This window comes from Pelophylax lessonae (assembly GCF_965119305.1).
Source record: "Pelophylax lessonae genome assembly, chromosome: 5".
Taxonomy (NCBI): Eukaryota; Metazoa; Chordata; class Amphibia; order Anura; family Ranidae; genus Pelophylax; species Pelophylax lessonae.
In genome coordinates, this window is record NC_138772.1 from 327734069 (window position 1) to 327753453 (window position 19385).

General features: G+C 43.7%; 1 protein-coding gene across 2 annotated transcripts in view; it reads right to left on the reverse strand.

The window, feature by feature from the left end:
* Window positions 1-19385, reverse strand: part of SSR1 (signal sequence receptor subunit 1) — a 29845-nt gene that overhangs the window by 9227 nt on the left and 1233 nt on the right. For both annotated transcript variants that reach the window (XM_082259386.1, XM_082259387.1), the window contains exons 2-6: window positions 14766-14878; window positions 9084-9177; window positions 4585-4847; window positions 2486-2562; window positions 2178-2256 (exon numbers count right to left, since the gene is read on the reverse strand). In XM_082259386.1, coding sequence (XP_082115512.1) covers window positions 2178-2256; window positions 2486-2562; window positions 4585-4847; window positions 9084-9177; window positions 14766-14878 — 626 coding nt within the window. The remainder of the gene's footprint in view (window positions 1-2177; window positions 2257-2485; window positions 2563-4584; window positions 4848-9083; window positions 9178-14765; window positions 14879-19385) is intronic.

The window sequence follows — 19385 nt, forward strand, 5'->3', positions numbered from 1 at the left end:
AATAAAAACCCTGAAACCGTTCAGAGATTGGAACCGGGAAAAATCACACCCTAAAGCAACAGGTCTTGCACCGCCCAAAAGAGCTCGCAATGGGTCTGGAGAAAGGCGCACATTGGAAGGACAGAACCTTTCTGGGAGGGTAAGAATGAAACTCAATCTTGTAGCCAGACCGTATCACTTTGTGGACCCATTTGTCTTGCACCAAGGTGGTCCACGGGCCGAAAACCAGCAAAGATGTGCCCCCCACCCCAGGTGCGGGCACAGTCATGCTGAAGGAGCCTTGTCCACGGGTTTGGAGAATCAAAAAACGAAGAAACTTCCTTGTGAGCTGAAAAGGATGGGCCACGTCTGTGATGAGGTTCTTTACCCTTTCAGGCCTGCAGAAGAAAAAAGTACTCTTCTCCCCTGTGAGACTCCTGTCATCCCCAAACAGGCAATCTCCCTGAAAAGAGATCAGTTAAGGCCTTGTTTTGGTCTGCAGACCAGAGCACTAACGACCAACAACACACGTACAAGTACTACTGCCAAAACAGACAGTCTAGAAATCAGGGGAGCCACATCCAAAGAAGCATCACAGATAAAACTGTAGTCCCTGGACCAACTGGTCTGCCAGCTCAGCTCTCACCCTCTGGGTGACCGCGTAAAAGTTTTGCCCGCTCGGTCAGAGTTTGCAAAACCAGGGCAATGGTGAAGACCGGCTAAAGCACCGAACCCACAACAGTGAACATATTGCGGGCAACAGCCTCTGTTTTTCTGTCAGCTGGATCCTAAAAGGCTGGTGTTCACTCCACCAGGATCATGGTCGCCCTACTTAACTTGCAAATTGGGGAGGGCCACCACCAGTGGAACAGTCCACATTTTAAGGAGGGACTCTTCAAAGGGTACCTCATTGCAAGGAGTTTAGGAACCACAAAGGGACGTTTTGTACATTTCCACTCTTTTGCGACACATCTGTCAAAATAGGAGGTAAAAGGGAAACTTACTTGTCCAGCGTTCCTGCGACGTCGGCACTCATAGCCGATTTTCGTATCGGCTCTCGGGTGCTGCTGCCGGCATTCAGGGTAAGGGAACCCGGCAGTGAAGCCTTTCGACTTCAAAGCTGCGCTTTGTAATTGGCCCGGCGGCGGAAGGAGGCGAACTTCGAGGGACAGCGCTGAAGTGGGGAAGGGGACCTGTCCCTCCCCCCCTGAAGGGTGTCAAATGTGGCACCGGAGGGGGGGGGGGGGGAGGTGAGGCATAGAGGCGGAGGTTCCACTTTTCGGTGGAACTCTGCTTTAAAAAGAAAACAATCAGGACCAGAGATCCCAGCAAGAACTAGGTCCTTACTCTGACTAGGCAGAAAAAAAAAAAAAAATCTGAATAGACACTAATGCCCCATACACACGTGCAGATTATCTGCAGACTTTTGTCTGCAGATTTACCTTTTCTATGTAGTGCAAGGGCCTGCCGGATTGCATACAAATTGAAAGTGTTTAGGTTTGACCTCATATTATATGGTTTTGGTAAGTCTGCAGACAAAAGTCTGCAGATAATCTGCACGTGTGTATGGGGCATTAATAAAAACGTAGCCCAACGCATCCAAGCCTGGCTAACAGCTTTAAAGTGGAACATATAAAATCAGGAAAAAAGTAATCTGGAAGCATAAAAATGTCTTTATACATAACAGATCACTTCCAGTGCCAGTGTGTGTATATGATCGAAAGAGTCTGATTTGTTAAGGTACCACAGAATGAAGAGTTTAAACATGGGGGGGGGGGAGGGAGGGACAGAAGAATGCTGCATACAAAGCCAACCACACATGGAAAACAAATGATGATAGATACCAGCTTCTCAAACTTAGGAGTAATTATATATATCATTTTTTGTATGAATAGTGATTAGTTGCTATGAACCAATCAATTAACAGATTTTTCTAACCTATTGATCTGTACAGGCAACTAAAAAAAAAAAAAAAAAGTCACCTCTTAGAATAAAACCTTGTATGTATGTATGTATGTATGTATGTATGTATGTATGTATGTATGTATGTATGTATGTATGTATGTATATATATAAATAAAAAATCAGAAGGCCCAGCAAATACCAAGTAAGATTAAAATGGGAATGTCCATTTAAGAAGAGTCATTTTAATACTATGAAGGCATACAGTAATACACAGACATAAAACAAGCATTTACCTTTCTGGACTCTAGAAGTTGATGCAGACCAACAATCACAAGTAAGCCAAGCCCACCGAGGAACAAGTACATGAAGATTCTGAAGAAAAAAGGTAAACCAATGTTGGAGGTATTAAAGGTTAGGATGAATGATTAAAAAAAAAAAAAAAAAAAAAACACACAACAAAAACCATTTAAGGAAGATTTCTTATTGCCCACTAAGGGAAATTCTGCAAATTAGGTCATCTCTGCCATTATAAGGCAGGGCATAAATACATCCACAGGTATATGGGCCATATATTTTTTTGGCTTAAACTGTATAAACTCACGTCTCTCCATCCAGCCCATCTTCTCTCTCAATTATGGTGACCGTCTGATTAAACACAGCATCTTGGAACGCATTTCCCTGGAAGAACAAATACACACATCAAAATGTTGCCTCTCTCAAACTAGAGGCTGGGTTTACACTAATGCAAATTTGATGCGGGTTTTCCGCATTCAATTCGCATGTCAGTAGACCGGTTCAACAGCTCCGGGATGGCTGCAGAGCGGTTTGCAAAAGAGTCCTGAGCATCTTCTGATCTGTTTCAGGTCCCTATCCAGCCTGATTCATCCCTGAAACTGAGAGCATGGACGCACCAGTCCCCTGCTGTGAGCCACTCTGCACATCAGTGTGAACCCAGCCTGAATCTTTCAATATATAAAATAGTATAGACAACTTGACGCTGTGGGATTTTTGAGCAGAATCCTTTGGTACCAGTAGGTATCCAGAACCAGCAACTAAAGAAGCTGGTTGCTATGTGCACACTGGAATAACCAGGGCTTTTGGGACTTCCGGGGCACTCTATAGGCATTTGTAGGTAATGTACAGCGCTGCCCGTTGAAGAATGGAAGGGCAGGATTACTTTTTCAGGTTTGTTATCTTTATGCAGCGAATACATTAACCCCTTGAAGACTAAGCCTTTTTCTAACATCTGTTGCTTACAAGTTAAAATCAGTATTTGCTAGAAAATAACTTAGAACTCCCAAACAATACACAATATATATTACACACGCTTTTTAGCAGAGACCCTAGAGAATAAAATAGTGATCGTTGCAATATTTTATGTCACACTGTATTTGAGCAGAGGTCTTTCAAATGCAATTTTTGGGGAAGAACTACACTTTCATGAATTAACTTTTTTTTTTTTATTTTTTTTTTAAAGTTAGCCCAATTTTTTTTGTAGAATGTCAAAGATGATGTTACACCAAGTAAATAGATACCGAACATGTCATGCTTTAAATTGCAAACACTCGTGGAAAGGCGACAAACTTTGGTACAAAAAAAAAAAAAAAAATCTCCATAGGCAATGCTTTAAAAATTTCTACAGGTTACAAGTTGAGTTACAGAGGTCTAGGGATAGAATTGTTGCTCTCACTTCAACGATCGCAGCGATACCTCCCATGTGTTGTTTGAACACTGTTTACATATGCAGATGCGATGAGCGTATTTGTTCGCTTCTGCGCACGAGGACAGGGCACTTTAAAAATATTTTCTTATATTTATTGCTGTCACAAAGAATGTAAACATCCCTTGTGACAGTAATATCCAGCAACAGGTACACTCTTTACAGAGGGATCTGGAGTCTAAAAGACCCCAAATCTCTCTGCAATTTCAGACCAGAAACAGGTTGATTTGAAAAATCTGAAGTGCAAAATCTGGTGTAGGTGATCAGCTTCTAACTTCAGCTTGGATGTAGTTTGGTTTCTATGCACAGCTGCACCAGATTTTGCACTCTCCAGTTGTACTAAATCAATTCCATTAGGTTGTTTACGTCAGTGTCAATTTAGTTGACTAAATTAACACTATTACAGTCAACTTGAGAGGAGTACATATGCTGCATCCGTAAGGTTTTGCATTGTGGGATAGAAAAGATTTATCTCCATTGTCATACTCAGTGGGCAGTACCACCTGCCAAATACAAATCTATTCAACTGTATGGAGCTGCACCACAACAGTGCTGAGGCATGAATGTATGGGGTTAAAATAAGCAGGGGGCAGGCGACTTAACGCCTAATCAGTTGTACATGGTTCTCTGCTGCAAGGTACAAGTGCTTATAGAAAAAACAGAAACATTTAGTTTTCATGTGGACCTATCAGGATAGAATTAGGAGATCTGCCATTGTCAAGTACATTTTAAACTGTTAGGTGAAGTTGTTTGGTTAAGCAGCATATTTTTTTACAGTGGGGAAAAGGGATTAGGTTGGGACATAGCTGCACGCATTTAATTCTTATTTTCAGCACCTAAAGTCACACATGACAGTTCATCCTATTTTGTACTAGGAAAATAAATGGGTGCCTTACAGGAATAGAATGTTCCTGTTTAACACAAATTTCAACATGAGATTTATAATACTTGTGCATTTTCTTCAATATCAGAAATCTTACATTGGCATCCTTGTAGTTCAAATTAATAACCAGTCCAAAGGGACGACCACCCATTGGCTCTGCAGGAATGAAGGAGTATTCAAAGGTGGCTTGTCTTTGAGGAGGAACAAGTGTGTTTAACGGCAAAGCAGTGAAATTCTGTATATAAAATTGGTAATCTTGAGGGTAACGGAAAGAGGCATCCAGTGATTCAACAACAAAGTCTTCGGTACCCTTATTTGTGAAGCCTACCAAGAACTTCACAATTTCATTAGCAGGGAAGTCTGGGCGAAAAAAAAAAAAAAACAATTTTTTTGTAAAATTAAACAAATTTTAAAACAAACAAATTTTTAAACATACAAATTTCAGACACTGGAACGTACTTTCTTTACCAAATGGTTATTGCAGGTCAAAAGAAGTAATTTCATCTTTTTTTCCTTAAAGTCAAAACCTGGATAATCATAACAGCACTGTTGTCTGCTTACTGACCATTATATCCAAGCATTTCAGGCATTTGCTCATACAGTTTCAAGTTTTACAGATCTTTCCCTATAAACAGTTAGAGGAAGTAAACTCTGCATACCCCATCGCGATTTTCTTCTACTGATATGAAAATGCATTTACAATCATTGCATAGTAAAATGTATGCACAATTTCTTCTTACTATTTTTTAGTAGTTTGTAAAAAATGTGTCTTCCGGGACTAGGCTGCGCCATCTTGAGTACTGTTCTCCGATTCTGCTTTGGATGTCATTTTCGCCCTTCCTTGTATCCCCTGCTTAAATCTTGCGCATGCGCAACCGTGTATTATCAAAGCCTTTCTTAACCCGATGTTACTACGGCAACGAAGCTCAGCCATGTTTTACCCACTTTGTTTTGCGGCTGTCATTCAAGGCTGTAAGCTGCAGAGGATTGGAGCTATAGGAGTCTCTAGGATGCCCTGGTTTACTTCCCGTGTGACATCACGTGGTCACAAGAAGAGAACCAGAAAGCTGTGAATGAATGCCCAGCCTTGCGAGTCTTCAAAGCTGTGCTGCAGGACAGCAGAACTTTTGTATAAGGCATGCTGTTAATGGAGAGACAGCACACAGAGTGTGCCGTAAATCACAGGACGGAAGTGCATGCGCCAGTGACGTAATCAAACGTTAGTGGGCAGATTGCAAGAGGATGAAACAAGTAAGGACACTTTTACAGGCAGCAATGATAATGAGGATTGCAATGTGCTGAAGTGTAGAGTTCACAACCACTTTAAGTGGTTAAGAATGGCTATCCCAATGGCTTTCACTTTAAAAGGGAATGTATGCGGGTAATTAGCTGCTTAACAAAGCAGCTACTGATCATTGGGACCAATTCACACCTAGACATACCCTCCCCTGAGGTTTTCGAAATTTAAAACAGAAACACATGCCCAAACACATTATTGACGCTTTCCTGCTTTTTTTAAGCCATCTTGGTCCTTGGTATAGGGACCTATAAGACCTTTGTATGCCTGTGCCCCATGGCACCTACATGAGCCCACAGAAAAGACAGCTGGGTGGCAAGCCACTCCCCTGCTGCCCCTTGCTTATAAATGCATGCAACATACACAGGGCTCCCACTCCCTTTAATGGAAAGCTCAGGGAAGCTGCACTATACACTCAAAACCTGTGGCAGAGATCAGGGACACCAGAGGCAAGCGTTTGGGCACACTAGGATGTTTTTTTATATTATTGCAATACATAAAAATGCTAAGGTGTTCTGTGCATCCTGTCCCACTGATGTCAACTGGGACGCATCGGCTTCTCAGACAGTCGCTGCTCCCAATTGGACATCCATGTGGGTGCATCCCTGAATTCACACTGTCCGTTCAGCCTGCACAAGGAATGCATGGAACATCTGTGCAGGTAAACCGCGCTCTCTCTCTGCACTTGCGGTGTAGGCAAACCGCACCGTGTCTGTGGATCAGTTTGAAAGCAGGCTAATAACCAAGGTAGAACTGATAACATTGATCATTTTCCCATTGTTAAACCGTGAGTGACAATTACACGGCCCTTTAATTTATTCCTCCACTTTCTGATCTGCAGGCATCGCCAGCTGTAGTCTTGCTGTCCAAGGCAAAGTGCATTTGGGATCACTCTGCCTGGGTAAAGAGCCAGCGCTATTAAGGAAGCATCAGCCTATGCAGTTCTTCTCCCTTTGCAGACGCTTGGTTTCTCTACTGCCGACTCCTTCCACAACATTGATGCTCTGGGATGCTAGGCCGGCAACCCGGGATCTGGACTTGTCGACCGAAACTAGGTTGCGGGCCACTGGTTGGGCACCCATGAGCTGAAGGCTTTATTTGTTTAAAAACACTGTGCCCCTGCTAAAACTCTCTTTAATAAGCTCAAACACAACAATGTCCTAGCAGTGGGCTAGGGAATATCTGCATTAACAGTATTTGCAGATTGTGTGGAATGCAGAGCCCCAGTAACCTCAGATTAAAAAAAAAAAAAAGGCAAGCTATGTTTTTAGAATAGCAAGGGGAAAATTTTTTTTCAAACAAATAACAGTCTAGCTGCGCGAACATACACATGAGTATTTTAACCCCTTCCATACCGCGCCATAGGATTCCTGCCGCCGTCATTTTACTTTCTCGATCCGGGCGGACGTCATATGACGGCGCCCGGATCTCCCCGCTACTGCGCGCGGCGATCGGGGGTGAGGCTCATCCCTTGGACTGAGCCCAACCCCGATCACGGTAAACAGCCAATGAAACTGGCTGTTTACCACGTGATCGGCTGTGTCAATCACAGCCGATCACATGAGCGGCTCCAGCGCGAGCCGCTCATTCCCTTCTCAATGCACGCCCCCCGGGGGCGCGCCGATCGGGGACGAGGCTCGTCCCTCGGACATAGCCCATCCCCGATCTAGGTAAAGAGCCAATGAAATTGGCTCTTTACCACGTGACCGGCTGTGTCCAATCACAGCCGGTCACAAATGTCAACAGAGAACACGGTAACTAGCTGTCACCGTGTTCTCCTCCTCACACACTGATCCTGTGTGAGAAGGAGATTGTGGTAACAGCTAGTTACCAAATACAGTGCACCCCAAACACACTGATTGCGCCCCCCCCCAATAAAGAGCACCTGTCACTAGCCCATCAAAGTACCCGAGTACCTGTCACCAGCCCATCAAAGTACTCTGATGGGTAGGTGACGGGTACACGGGTACTCTGATGACGGGTACTCTGATGACGGGTACTCTGATGACGGGTACTCTGATGACGGGTACTCTGATGACGGGTACTCTGATGACGGGTACTCTGATGACGGGTACTCTGATGACGGGTACTCTGATGACGGGTACTCTGATGACGGGTACTCTGATGACGGGTACTCTGATGACGGGTACTCTGATACTTTGAGTACCCGTCATCGGAGTACCTGTCACTTACCCAACAGAGTACCCGAGTATCTGTCACCTACCCATCAGAGTACCTCACACCTGAAGTACCTGAGTACTTGCCACCTGCTCATCAGTACCCATCACTACCCATCAGTACCGATCATCCGTACCCATCAGTACAGTATCAGTATCACCTATCAGTATTAGTACCTATCACCTGCCCATAAGAGTACTCGAGTACCTGCCACTTGCTCATCAGTACCAGAGTACCTGTCACCTGCCCAGCAAAGTACCCGAGTACCTGCCACCCTTCATACAGCCACCATGTCCAAGTCCAAAAAGGTTTATATACGTCCTCCGTTTAAACCTAAATACCGGTGTTATGGCAGCAGATAGCTGCCATAACCCTGGTATTTTTTTAAACGGTGGACGGTTGGCTTTCTGATAAGGGTGGTCCCAGCTGCGGATTCGCCGCGGGATCACCCTTCCGGGGTGGCGGAAGAGGTGCCCCCTCCCGCCGCATTCTGGTCCTTTTCCCCGCTTACCGGCCCCGCCGGCAGCGGGGAAAACTATCCGGTCCCGGATCCTCACAGACAGGATGTCGAGTGAGGGCAAGCTTAATTAATTTTTTTTTTATTTTTTCTATCTTTTAGTGTACTTGTGAGATCTGAAGACTTTTTGACCCCAGATCTCACAAAAAAAGGAGGTCCTGTCATGCCTTTTTCTATTACAAGTAATGTTTACATTTCTTGTAATAGAAATAAAAATGATCAATTTTTTTTTTTTTTTTTTTGTAAAAATAAAAATAAAATAAATAAAATAAATAGCTGACATCTGCTGCTCCATAGGAGGTAGATGGAGCATTCGATCAGATCCGCCTGAAAAACTGACAGACGGACCTGATCGGAAAGCCCGTGTGAAAGGGGCCTTAGGCGGTCAATTCATTTGAATGGGCTACCAAAAAATGAAAAAAAGGACAAAAAAAAATGCATATGCAGCTTGACCAGGGAGCTATGGCCCTATTTCTGCCCTGGGTTTTGGGGGTCCTAGAGCAGAATGACAGTGGCAGAGTAGTTCTAAGGCAGATAATACAAGAATGCACAATAATGATCTTCAGATAATTTCACACACAAAAGTGGTAGAAAATGGAATTACCTTCTCCTTTAACAAACAAAATAGTGGTGTCGGCATTGGGAGAGGCTTTCGGTTCACCAGAACTCAAATCTTCTTCCTCTTCTTTTTCTTCTACCTAGGGATCCACGAAAAAAAAAAAAAAAAGCACAGATTAAGAAAATTTAATTAGTACTTTGGGCAAGACTACTTTTGTAAAGGAGACATAAAAGACCAAGACAAATATTAATAAAATTACATTTTTAAATAAGCCAATAGCATAATTCTATTCACAAAAATATTTTCTGCCACAGGAAAAACAGTCTGTCCATGCTCGTCCCATATAATGGATAAAGAGACTTGGCCACAGCTTGCAATAATACAAAAAGATCCTACAAACACATCCCAACACAAATACCAACTAGATATCTAACAAACAGTTTTCCATTTACCTACCTTCCTTTTTAAATGGCCCTTAAACTTGTGTTACCTTATCTTACCTCAATTATTTTACCCGAATACCACCAAGAAGTAGGGGCTGGGTTCCCCTGACTGGCGTATTCCAAAATTCTCATATCCCCCACCTACCTCTCCACCACCTAATCCATCTGTACCCTCTTCTCCGGACAATTCATACTCACAGCTCAACCTGGTAATCGCCATAACTGCCCCTCCCCCATGTTGGAGGAGACGTTCCGGAACCCCTGTGGCTATAGAGCAGAAGTGATGTCAGCTTGGGGGAAGTTGCCCATACATCTCTCCTCCAGCCCTGTGAGCACCTCCAGAAGCAGTGCTTTTCTAGAAATCGGCAGGACGGGGACACTATGCAATATTGGATTTGACTAGATATGCAATTTATTGCGAGTTATAACATTTTTAACCAGTTGCCGCCTGCCCACCGTCAAATGACGGCGGGACGGTGCGACCATTGTTCTGGGCGGACGTCATACGACGTCGGCCCATTCAAGCAGGGCAGGCGCGCGATCGTGTGCGTGCCGCCCTGCCGGCGTCGGCGTGTCCCCAGGACACAGCCCGTCACCGGCAGGGGGGAAAACAGCCAATGGGCATGGCTGTTTCCCACATGATCGGCTATGTTCCAATGACACAGCCGATCACAATAGCAAAGCCCGAAAGAAGACCGCGCATGCGCAATCGGGAGCGCGCAGCGCGGTCATGTCAGTGGCTCTGTGTTCCCTAGGAACACAGCTAATCACCGGCGGTAGTAAATAGCCACTGACAGTGGCTGTTTACTATGTGATCGGCTGGGAATCCATTCCCAGCCGATCACAAAATGTAAACACAGCAGTAACTCCCTGTCACTAGCTCTTCTCCCCTCACACAGTTTGCAGTGTGAGGAGAGCAGAGCCAGAAACAGAGAGTTACTGCTCTGTGTACCTGTAAAAGTAAAATCACAGCAATAAATGTCCCTACACAGTCCTCAGCCCCCCCCCCCCCCCAATTGCACCTGTCACCCAACCGTCACCTCATCAGTGCCCAGAAATTGCGATCTGGAAATCATGGCAAATCGTGGGACGCCTGTGCATTGCAATAGCACCCCAAATGCTGTGCGATGTTGCCGTGATTTCCGCCTGCCGAATCGCGGTAACATCGCATGACGCCCCAAAGAAGCTCTTGTACCTTTTTTGGGTGTCATGCGTTGTTTGCGCGATGTTACTGCGATTCAGCAGGCGGAAATCGCGGCAACATCGCACAGTGCTTGGGATGCTATTGCAAATCACGGGCAACGCACAGGCGTCTCGCGATTTGCAATGATTTCCAGATCACGGGCAGAATCGCGGTGATTCTGCCCGCGATCGCTACGCTGACATGTGAACATGTCTAAAGTTCACCGGTCACCAGAGACTGCCATCAGTACCGCCGTGCACCAACGCCCGTCACCCATCGGTGACCATCGCCCGTCACCCCATCAGTCATAGTCACCCCATCAGTCACCATCACCTGCCACCCATCAGTTATCATCCGCAGTCCACCGTCACCCAGCCCATCACAGCCAGCATGTCAAAAAGGATGTACAGCAGCGAGGAGGCCCTTCAAGTCCTCTCCGTGACTGATGAGAGCACCTGGGAGCTCTCAGTATCCGAATCCAATTCCGTATCCGATTTGGAATTTGAAATCGCTAATAGCGGATCGGAGATGGACTCGGACTATTCCTGTACACTTTCCTTTATAGAATGTATTTTGGGGTGCAATTTTTGCTATATACATGCAACCACTTACCGACTATATACGTCGGCCATTAAAAACTAAATACTGGGGTTACGGCAGCAGATAGCTGCCATAACCCCGGTATTTTTTTAAACGGCGGGCGGTCGGCTTTCAGATAAGGGTGGTCCCAGTGGCGGATTCGCTGCGGAATTACCCCTACATTGCAGGGGAATAGGTGCCCCCCCCCCCCTCCTGCCGCGTCCCAGACGTTTTCCCAGCTTACCGTTGTTCCGTGAAAAATCCATACCCGTGAGAAAACCATACCCTCGTCACTTCCGGTTCCGCTACGGAGGGTATGGATTTCTCACGGTAGTTAAACTTGCGGCGCTTACATTAAAACACCTCCTCTGAAACGTAAATCATCTCCGCTCTTCGCCCTGTCACTGCCCTCATCTCCGGTAATATAAAAGCGGATCACGGAGCCGCGATCGCCGTCACATTTACATCTCATACTCCCGCCACCGCTTTTATATTTATTACCGGAGATGAGGGCAGTGACAGGGCGAAGAGCGGAGATGATTTACGTTTCAGATTAGCTGTTTTAATGTAAGCGCCGCAAGTTTTACATTATACACAGTGCCGTGAGAATTTCATGCCCACCGAGCATGCGCACTTGTCTAATTCTTTAATGTTCAATCACGTATCCGGGGCTCTGAGCATGCGCACTGCTGAGCTGCTCAGCTGTTTCAGCCTGGAAGTGACGAGGGTATGGTTTCTCCACGGGGTATGGTTTTTTAACGTTACACCGGTCCCGGATCCTCAGAGACAGGAAGTCGAGTGAGGGCAAGATGGCCCTTACTCGACTCTATGGTCTTGGAGGACCGGAGCTACGTCAAAAGTCGTTGCCTAGCAACCGGTTTAAAGGGCCGCTTTTTTTTTTCCTTTCAACAATTTTTTTTTTTCTTTTTAGTGTAGTTGTGAGGTCTTTTTGACCCCACATCTCACAATAAAGAGGACCTGCCATGCCTATTTCTATTACAAGGGATGTTTACATTCCTTGTAATAGGAATAAAAATGATCAAAACTTTTTTTTTTTTAAAACCAAAAATAAAAAAAAAATAATAAAATAAATAGAGCAAAAAGATGAAAGCGTCCTGTCCCCGTTAGCTCGCGCGCAGAAGTGAACGCATACGCAAGTCCCGCCCACATATGTAAACGGTGTTCAAACCACACATGTGAGGTATCGCCGCAATCGTTAGAGCAAGAGCAATAATTTGAGCCATAGACCTCCTCTGTAACTCTAAGCTGGTAACCTGTAGAATTTTTTAAAATGTTGCCTATGGGGATTTTTAAGTACCAATGTTTGGCGCCATTCTGTGAGCGTGCGCAATTTTGAAGCATGACACGTTTGGTATCTAATTACTCGGCGTAACATTATCTTTCACATTATGGAAAAAAATTGGGCTAAATTTACGGTTTTCTTATTTTTTAATTAAAAAAAGGGAATTTTTTTTCAAAAAAAAAAAGAAAAAAAATTACATTGGGAAGACTGCTTAGCAAATATGGTGCGATAAAAAATATTGCAACGATCTCCATTTTATTCTCAAGGGTCTCTGCTAAAAAAAAAAATATATAATGTTTGGGGGTTCTAAGTAGTTTTCTAGCAAAAAAATGATTTTAGCTTGTAAACACCAAGTGTTAAAAATAGGCCCAGTCTTAAAGTAGATAAATGGACAACTTTGTGTAAAGTGCTACTTGGATGTTAGGCCTCTGTATGTGGCTAGGTGTTAGAAATATTGCATAAATGGACAGCTTTGTGGAAAAAAAATGACATATTCAAAAGACTCATTATGCCTCAAAAATTATACGTTGGGCTGTTTGCTTTCCAAAATGGGGTCATTTTATGGGGGGTTTCCATTGTCCTGGTGCTCCAGGGCCTTTAAAAGTGCGATAGGTTGTCAGGAAATTATGTGTGTAATTTGTGCTCCTAGAATGCCGGACGGTGCTACTTAGATGTTAGGCCTCTGTATGTGGCTAGGCTGTGAAAAAGTCTCACATGTGGTATCGCCATACTCAGGAGGAGTAGTAGAATGTGTTTTGGGGTGTAGTTGCAAGTATACATATGCTGTGAGAGAGAAATAACCTGTTAATACGTCAATTTGTAAAAAAAAAAAAAAATCTTCATTTTGCAAAGAGTTGTGGGAAAAAAATTACAACTTCAAAAAACTCACCATGCCCTTTATTAAATACCTTGGAATGTCTACTTTCCAAAAAGGGGTCATTTGGGGGGCATCTGTACTTTCCAGACTTTTTAGTGTCTCAAGAAATGAGATAGGCCTTCAGTACATCAGGTGTGATCAAGTGTGATAAATTTTCAATGATTAGCACCATAACTTGTGGACTCTATAACTTTCACAAAGACCAAATAATATACACGTATTTGGGTTATTTTTACCAAAGATATGTAGCAGTATAAAATTTTGGCCAAAATTTTTGAAGAAAAATGACTAATTTGCAAAATTTTATGACGGAAACAAAGAAAAATGTGTTTTTTTCACAATATTTTAAGTCTTTTTTTTTTTTTTATTTATAGCACAAAAAATAAAAAACCCAGTAGTGATTAAATACCATCAAAAGAAAGCTCTTTGTGTGAAAAAAAGGACACAATTTTTTTATGGGTACAGTGTTGCCTGACTGAGTAATTGTCATTCAAAGTGTGAGAGCGCTGAAAATCGGTCTGGGCAGGAAGGTGGTGAAAGTGCACTGTAGGAAAGTGGTTAATAAACTACCCAACTAGATAGTGCTTCCCTTTCAATACTGGGTACACAGGAACGGTGGGGGAAAACACATGTGGTTTGAACAGGATTTGCACCGCGTTCCTGTCCAAATTGCATGCAATTCTTTGCAGTGCGATTTGCGCCCGTTCGTTACACGTTGACGCAAATCACACTGAAAAGTATAGTTTTCTGTATCTGGAGCATTTTCACAAGTACTCGTGAAAATACTCTGCATCAGTGCATCCCTACCAAAAATGTATTTGCAAAATTGTTCTGCAAAGTTACATCACCTTAGATTAGTAAATTATATAAAAGACCCTGAATTGAAGGCTATAAAAAGGGGATTTGTCATGTGCATATTTAGTGAAATACAGAAAAATTAGAAACAAAAATTGTTTGCATCATGAGCCCCTCATGGACTATTGACAAAAGCCAGCTGTAGATTGTTATGGTTTACATTTAAATCATTTTCTTTTACAAAGAAGTACACTGCACTACTACTTAGCAACAGTTTGATGGCATTTAGTATTTATTGTTCTAAATAAATACTGTTGTCTGCGGTGTTCAGACTTTGCTACATGAAGGAAGTGTCTTTTTTAGAGCCGATAAAGTAAAAAAAAAAAAAAAAAAACTTTTCTGCCTGCTTGAATTTTTTGATGAAAACCATTGGCAGCTATTCTGATGCAGCGCAGAATCGAATCATTGACAGGATAATCATATGACCAGTGAAGATGTGTACCTCAAGATTAGATGCCGCTCAAAATATCCTATTAACAAAAATTACCAGATCTGTTGATTCATCTTCTTCTACTTCAGCCTCGTCATCATCATCTTCAACAACTGAGTCATCTAGGGCTTCTTCATCTTCGGTTGCATCTTGAGCAGCAGCAAAAGGTCCTGAGGAGTGTTATAAAGGCATTTATGCAAGTCTTATCCAAGAATTTAACAATTCATCCAAATTAGTCTTTACAAAACAAAAGTGAGAGTAGCCCAAAAAAAGGTGCAAATTGGAATGTGATAAGTTCAAAAGAGATTATGGAGATAAAAAAAAAAGTTGCAGAAAACTGCCAAGAAGTGAATACACCTCGATAAGATAAGCTGTGCACACTATGTACTAGTTGAAGGACATCCAAGAAAGTCAAAAATAAACTTTCTGGCTCAGATAGAGATATGTTGTGCATGACAAACTTCACTCTGTGGGATAAAGACACACTAAGCTGACACCTGGGACCGCCTATTTATCACCTGCAAAAAAAAAATTGCTGTCCCTAGCAACTATATATGTATACACACTTTTTTTTTTTTTTTTTTTTGTAAGTGCAGCCTCTAAATCAAATAAAGATATTTAAGTTAGTGACTAAATGAGCTCAGGAGTTTAGCACAAAGCTGCCATGTGTGATGTGAGAATACATTTACTACAGTATAAGCCACCATTGGCAGATCCAATCTTTTCAACATGCTCCTCAAAATATAGGCATGCAAATGTTGCACTGTATATTTAAGAGAAGCTAAAACGTACAGAATGTTTGACAATTTCAATGTGTCTGACCATATGGTACTTCTTAGGCAACATGCCCTCCCCTGTGCATGGGTCTCTACCATTTAAGTGCAGGTGGAGGGCAGAGGTCTCCCATCCAGCCCCATTGCTGGCAGCCTGTCATCCTATGAGAGTCTGACAGATGCTTAATAGGGCACCCAGCGGTATTAGCATTTAGGGCAGTATGCGCCTAGGGACAAATGCCATGAACACAGATTTGCAGTATTCCGGGGATTTGTGCAGGGGTGCATACTGCCAAAATGTATAGCTAGGTACCCTGTCCCAACTGCAGCAGCTGTCAGCCTCTCAGAATTTGACAGTTTTTGCAGCATGGCTAGTCAGGACACCTGTGTCTTTTGTCCGCACCTAAACACTAGAGTACTACGCATCGTAGCTAAGCGCCAAGTGTGCATGGGGTCTAAAATGTACAGGTGATTAAAAGCAAAATATTCCAATAGTGGCACACAACTAAGCAAAGTTTGAGAAACACTACTGAAGGCTTTTAGGCGTTCCAAGTGTTCATGCTCCACCTGCCATACCTGTCCTTGCACCAGTTACCCAAACCTGTCCTTAAGTGTTACCATTTTGCAGCTTCAGTACAAAAGCAAGCACTTATCCACAGACAGTAAAAATCTTCTTTATTTTTCTGTCCTATATTCATTCTACCCTGTTTTTAGTGACCACGTGAGCAAAGATTACATTGCTGTACATCCCATATTTTTAATCCACTCTGGTCAAATAGCATGACCCTGCAAAAAGCAGCGACTACCTTGTGTCAGTGAGTGACAGCTACACGGGAGGAGGGAACATTTTAATAGTGTAAAGCTGGCCATACATTATACAAATTTCCTTTAGATTTACCAAAACCATATAATATGAAGTCAAACCTAAACAATTTCAATTTGTATGCAATCAGGCAGGCTCTAGCCTTACATAGTTGAAGGTATATCTAAAGGAAATGTATAACGTATGGCCAGTTTTAGGCCTGAATTCCACCTTAAGATAAGGGATAGGACTCGAGCACGAGGCAGGATGATTTTACATAGAATCCTGCATCAAGATCCTTTGTAAAATCTTTTCTGTACACCGTAGGCATTTAATTTTGACACTAAATGTTAACATGCATATAGCACATATGGGTTTCAAGGACAATAGCCTACATTCATGTTAAAGTCTGTATGCACATAAACGTTAGCACAAAAGTAAAGATGCCTACAGTGGATATGCAGGACAGCAGATTTTATTTATGCAACTGAATGCTGCTCCAGATTACGGAGCTGTGCACATGGAAAAAAAAAAAAAAAACTAAGCATTACCAGTCTGAGTGCAGCAGATTGTGCCCATGGGCATAAGCCCTAACTAAAAGGTTTTTAAGAATTGAATAGAGTGCTAAGAAGTTTAGAGCCACTTTCAGGTTTTTATTACTGTCTATGCGCCCTTTAGAGAATTGTTCTGATCACTTGGGAATGAATGACAAATCCAAACTCGGAGATGCCCCCAGAATGGCAATACAGGGGGAACCTTCCAATGGGGACGCTTGTTCCTGTGACAATTCACTGTCACTTTCTATTGTGTCTACAGTACAGGAAGTGAAGGCAAATTTCCCTAATAAGACACAGGAGGCAAAAAAATACTACTGACAGCAGTTTTAGGCTCGGTTCACACTTATGTGATGCGGGAAGGCTGCGAATTCGCAGCCTGTTCCCGCATCGCAAACGCACCATTGGCAGTTCACACTGCCATATGCGATACGCTGGGGGTGTCAATGTAATGTTAACGACACCCCCAGTTTGATCGCATATCGCAGTGCGATCCTTACAGTTCGCACAGGATCGGATGGCACAAGTGTGAACCACTGTGCGATCCGATCCTGATGCGGCTCAAAAAAAAGGGTCATGTGCGACTTTACTGCGGGTGCAGTGCGAATTTAGCCATACAAAGTGTATGGTTGAATTCGCACCGCACATCCGATCGCATGTAATGAAGGAGCAGTGCGCTCCGATATTATATGCGATCGCCGCAGCCGCACATATGTGAACCGGCACTTAAACTATTCTACTCTATCCAAAATCAAAACAAAATAAGTTTGGGCTTTAGAAATAAATTAAAATTAAGCTTACTAGCAAAGAAAACCAATGATCCTGTACACACACACACATGCAGAATGTTAAGGGTTAGGCCTCATGGACACGGGGCATTTAGGCTACTTTCCAACTTGTGCGCCTTGGGACTGTAAAGTCACATGACAAGTCGTACTCCATGATTTTCAAGAGTACCGTTCATATCTGTACGACTTCAAGTCTCAACTTCAAAGTGGTCCCTGCACTACTTTGGGCTGACTTTGGTGCGTTTTAAGGTCCATAGAACTCAAGATTACACAGGCATTGCTTTAGGTCACGTGACTTTCGGTCACGAAAGTGTAAAGGGGGCCTTAGCCACTGTTCATGAGATTCTGGCATTTTCATGCAGGCTTTGAAAGGCATCATTCAGTCTGTTTTCAGACATTCACCCCAGGTAACATAATACCCTAAAACACTTGTACAACTTTGTGCACCATCCAGCCGCAGCAGCTTTCAGCCTCCCAAAGTTTATCAGGCTACTGGCACCAAGGCTAAACCATGCACCTGTGCCTTCTACCCACATGAAAACGCCAAAAATCACATGCAAAGAGGCACACAGGTCTAAAGTGCATGAGGTGGTAAATGTTTGGGCACTGTTTCCAGATAATGTATCCATGATATGAATGAAGTTAGAATGTGTTTTCATTACAGAGCCGCCAGGGTTAAAAACTAGGCTTCCTCAAGCTGTGGCTGACTGACCTATCAGAGGGGGACTGAATATTTATGGGGTCGAATGCCACTTGGCAGAGTCATTCAGCAGGACAGCAATTATACTGTTTATAGGGGGGGATTCTAACCACCAGTATAAGGACTCGTTCACACAAGTTTTGCTCATTCAGATCGCTCTTCAGAGAGCATTTGGCAGGTGGTGAAGCAGCTTGTATTGACTCCTGACTGCCTGATTTACCCCTTGACAGTCGTGAGTAATGGTCTTGAATGTATGGCATATGGCTGGCGCCACATCAGTCACAAGCTTGCAGGGGGTATCATTTCGGCAAAGGAAGGCCTCATGGAACGTGTACTACCCTCTGGCAACTGCAGCTAGAGGAGGCCGCGGTCAGGAGATGGTAAAAGCGCAGCTTAACTACAGGGGTTTTAAAGCCCCTCAACTGCTAAAGCAAATGATCCCCCCAAGGAGATGTCTTTCTATTGGCTACCACTGGAAGCCCTCGTTCACATTGGAGCGACTTGACCAAGTCACATCTTATTGCCAGCAATTGCACTTCTTACATCAGTGCGACACTGACTTTGCGGTGCCACATCGATTTGAAAAAAAAAAAAAAAAAAATAGTCCATGCACTACTTTTGGTGATTTCCATGAAGCTGCACCCCAAGTCGCATTGACGTGCAGTTTTGAAATTGTGCAATTTCAGATGAAGTCGCACAATTTCAAAGCCACAATCAACGTAAACGAGGGCAGAGGTATGCCCTCCGGGGCTGAGGGGCAGAGCAATGCCCTTTGGGGGCAGAGAGCTGAGGGGCAGAGGAATGCCCTCTGGGGGCAGAGAGCTGAGGGGCAGAGGGCTGGGAGGCAAAATAATTCACTCTGGGGGCAGAGGGCTGGGAGGCAGAAGAATTCCCTCTGAGGGCAGAGGAATGCCCTCTGGGAGCAGAGGCCTGAGGGGCAGAAGAGCAGAGGAATGCCCTCTGGGGACAGAGAGCTGAGGGCTGGGAGGCAGAAGAATGCCCTTTGTTGGCAGAGGGCTGGGAGGCAGAATGCCCTCGGGGGGCAGAGAGCTGGGGGGCA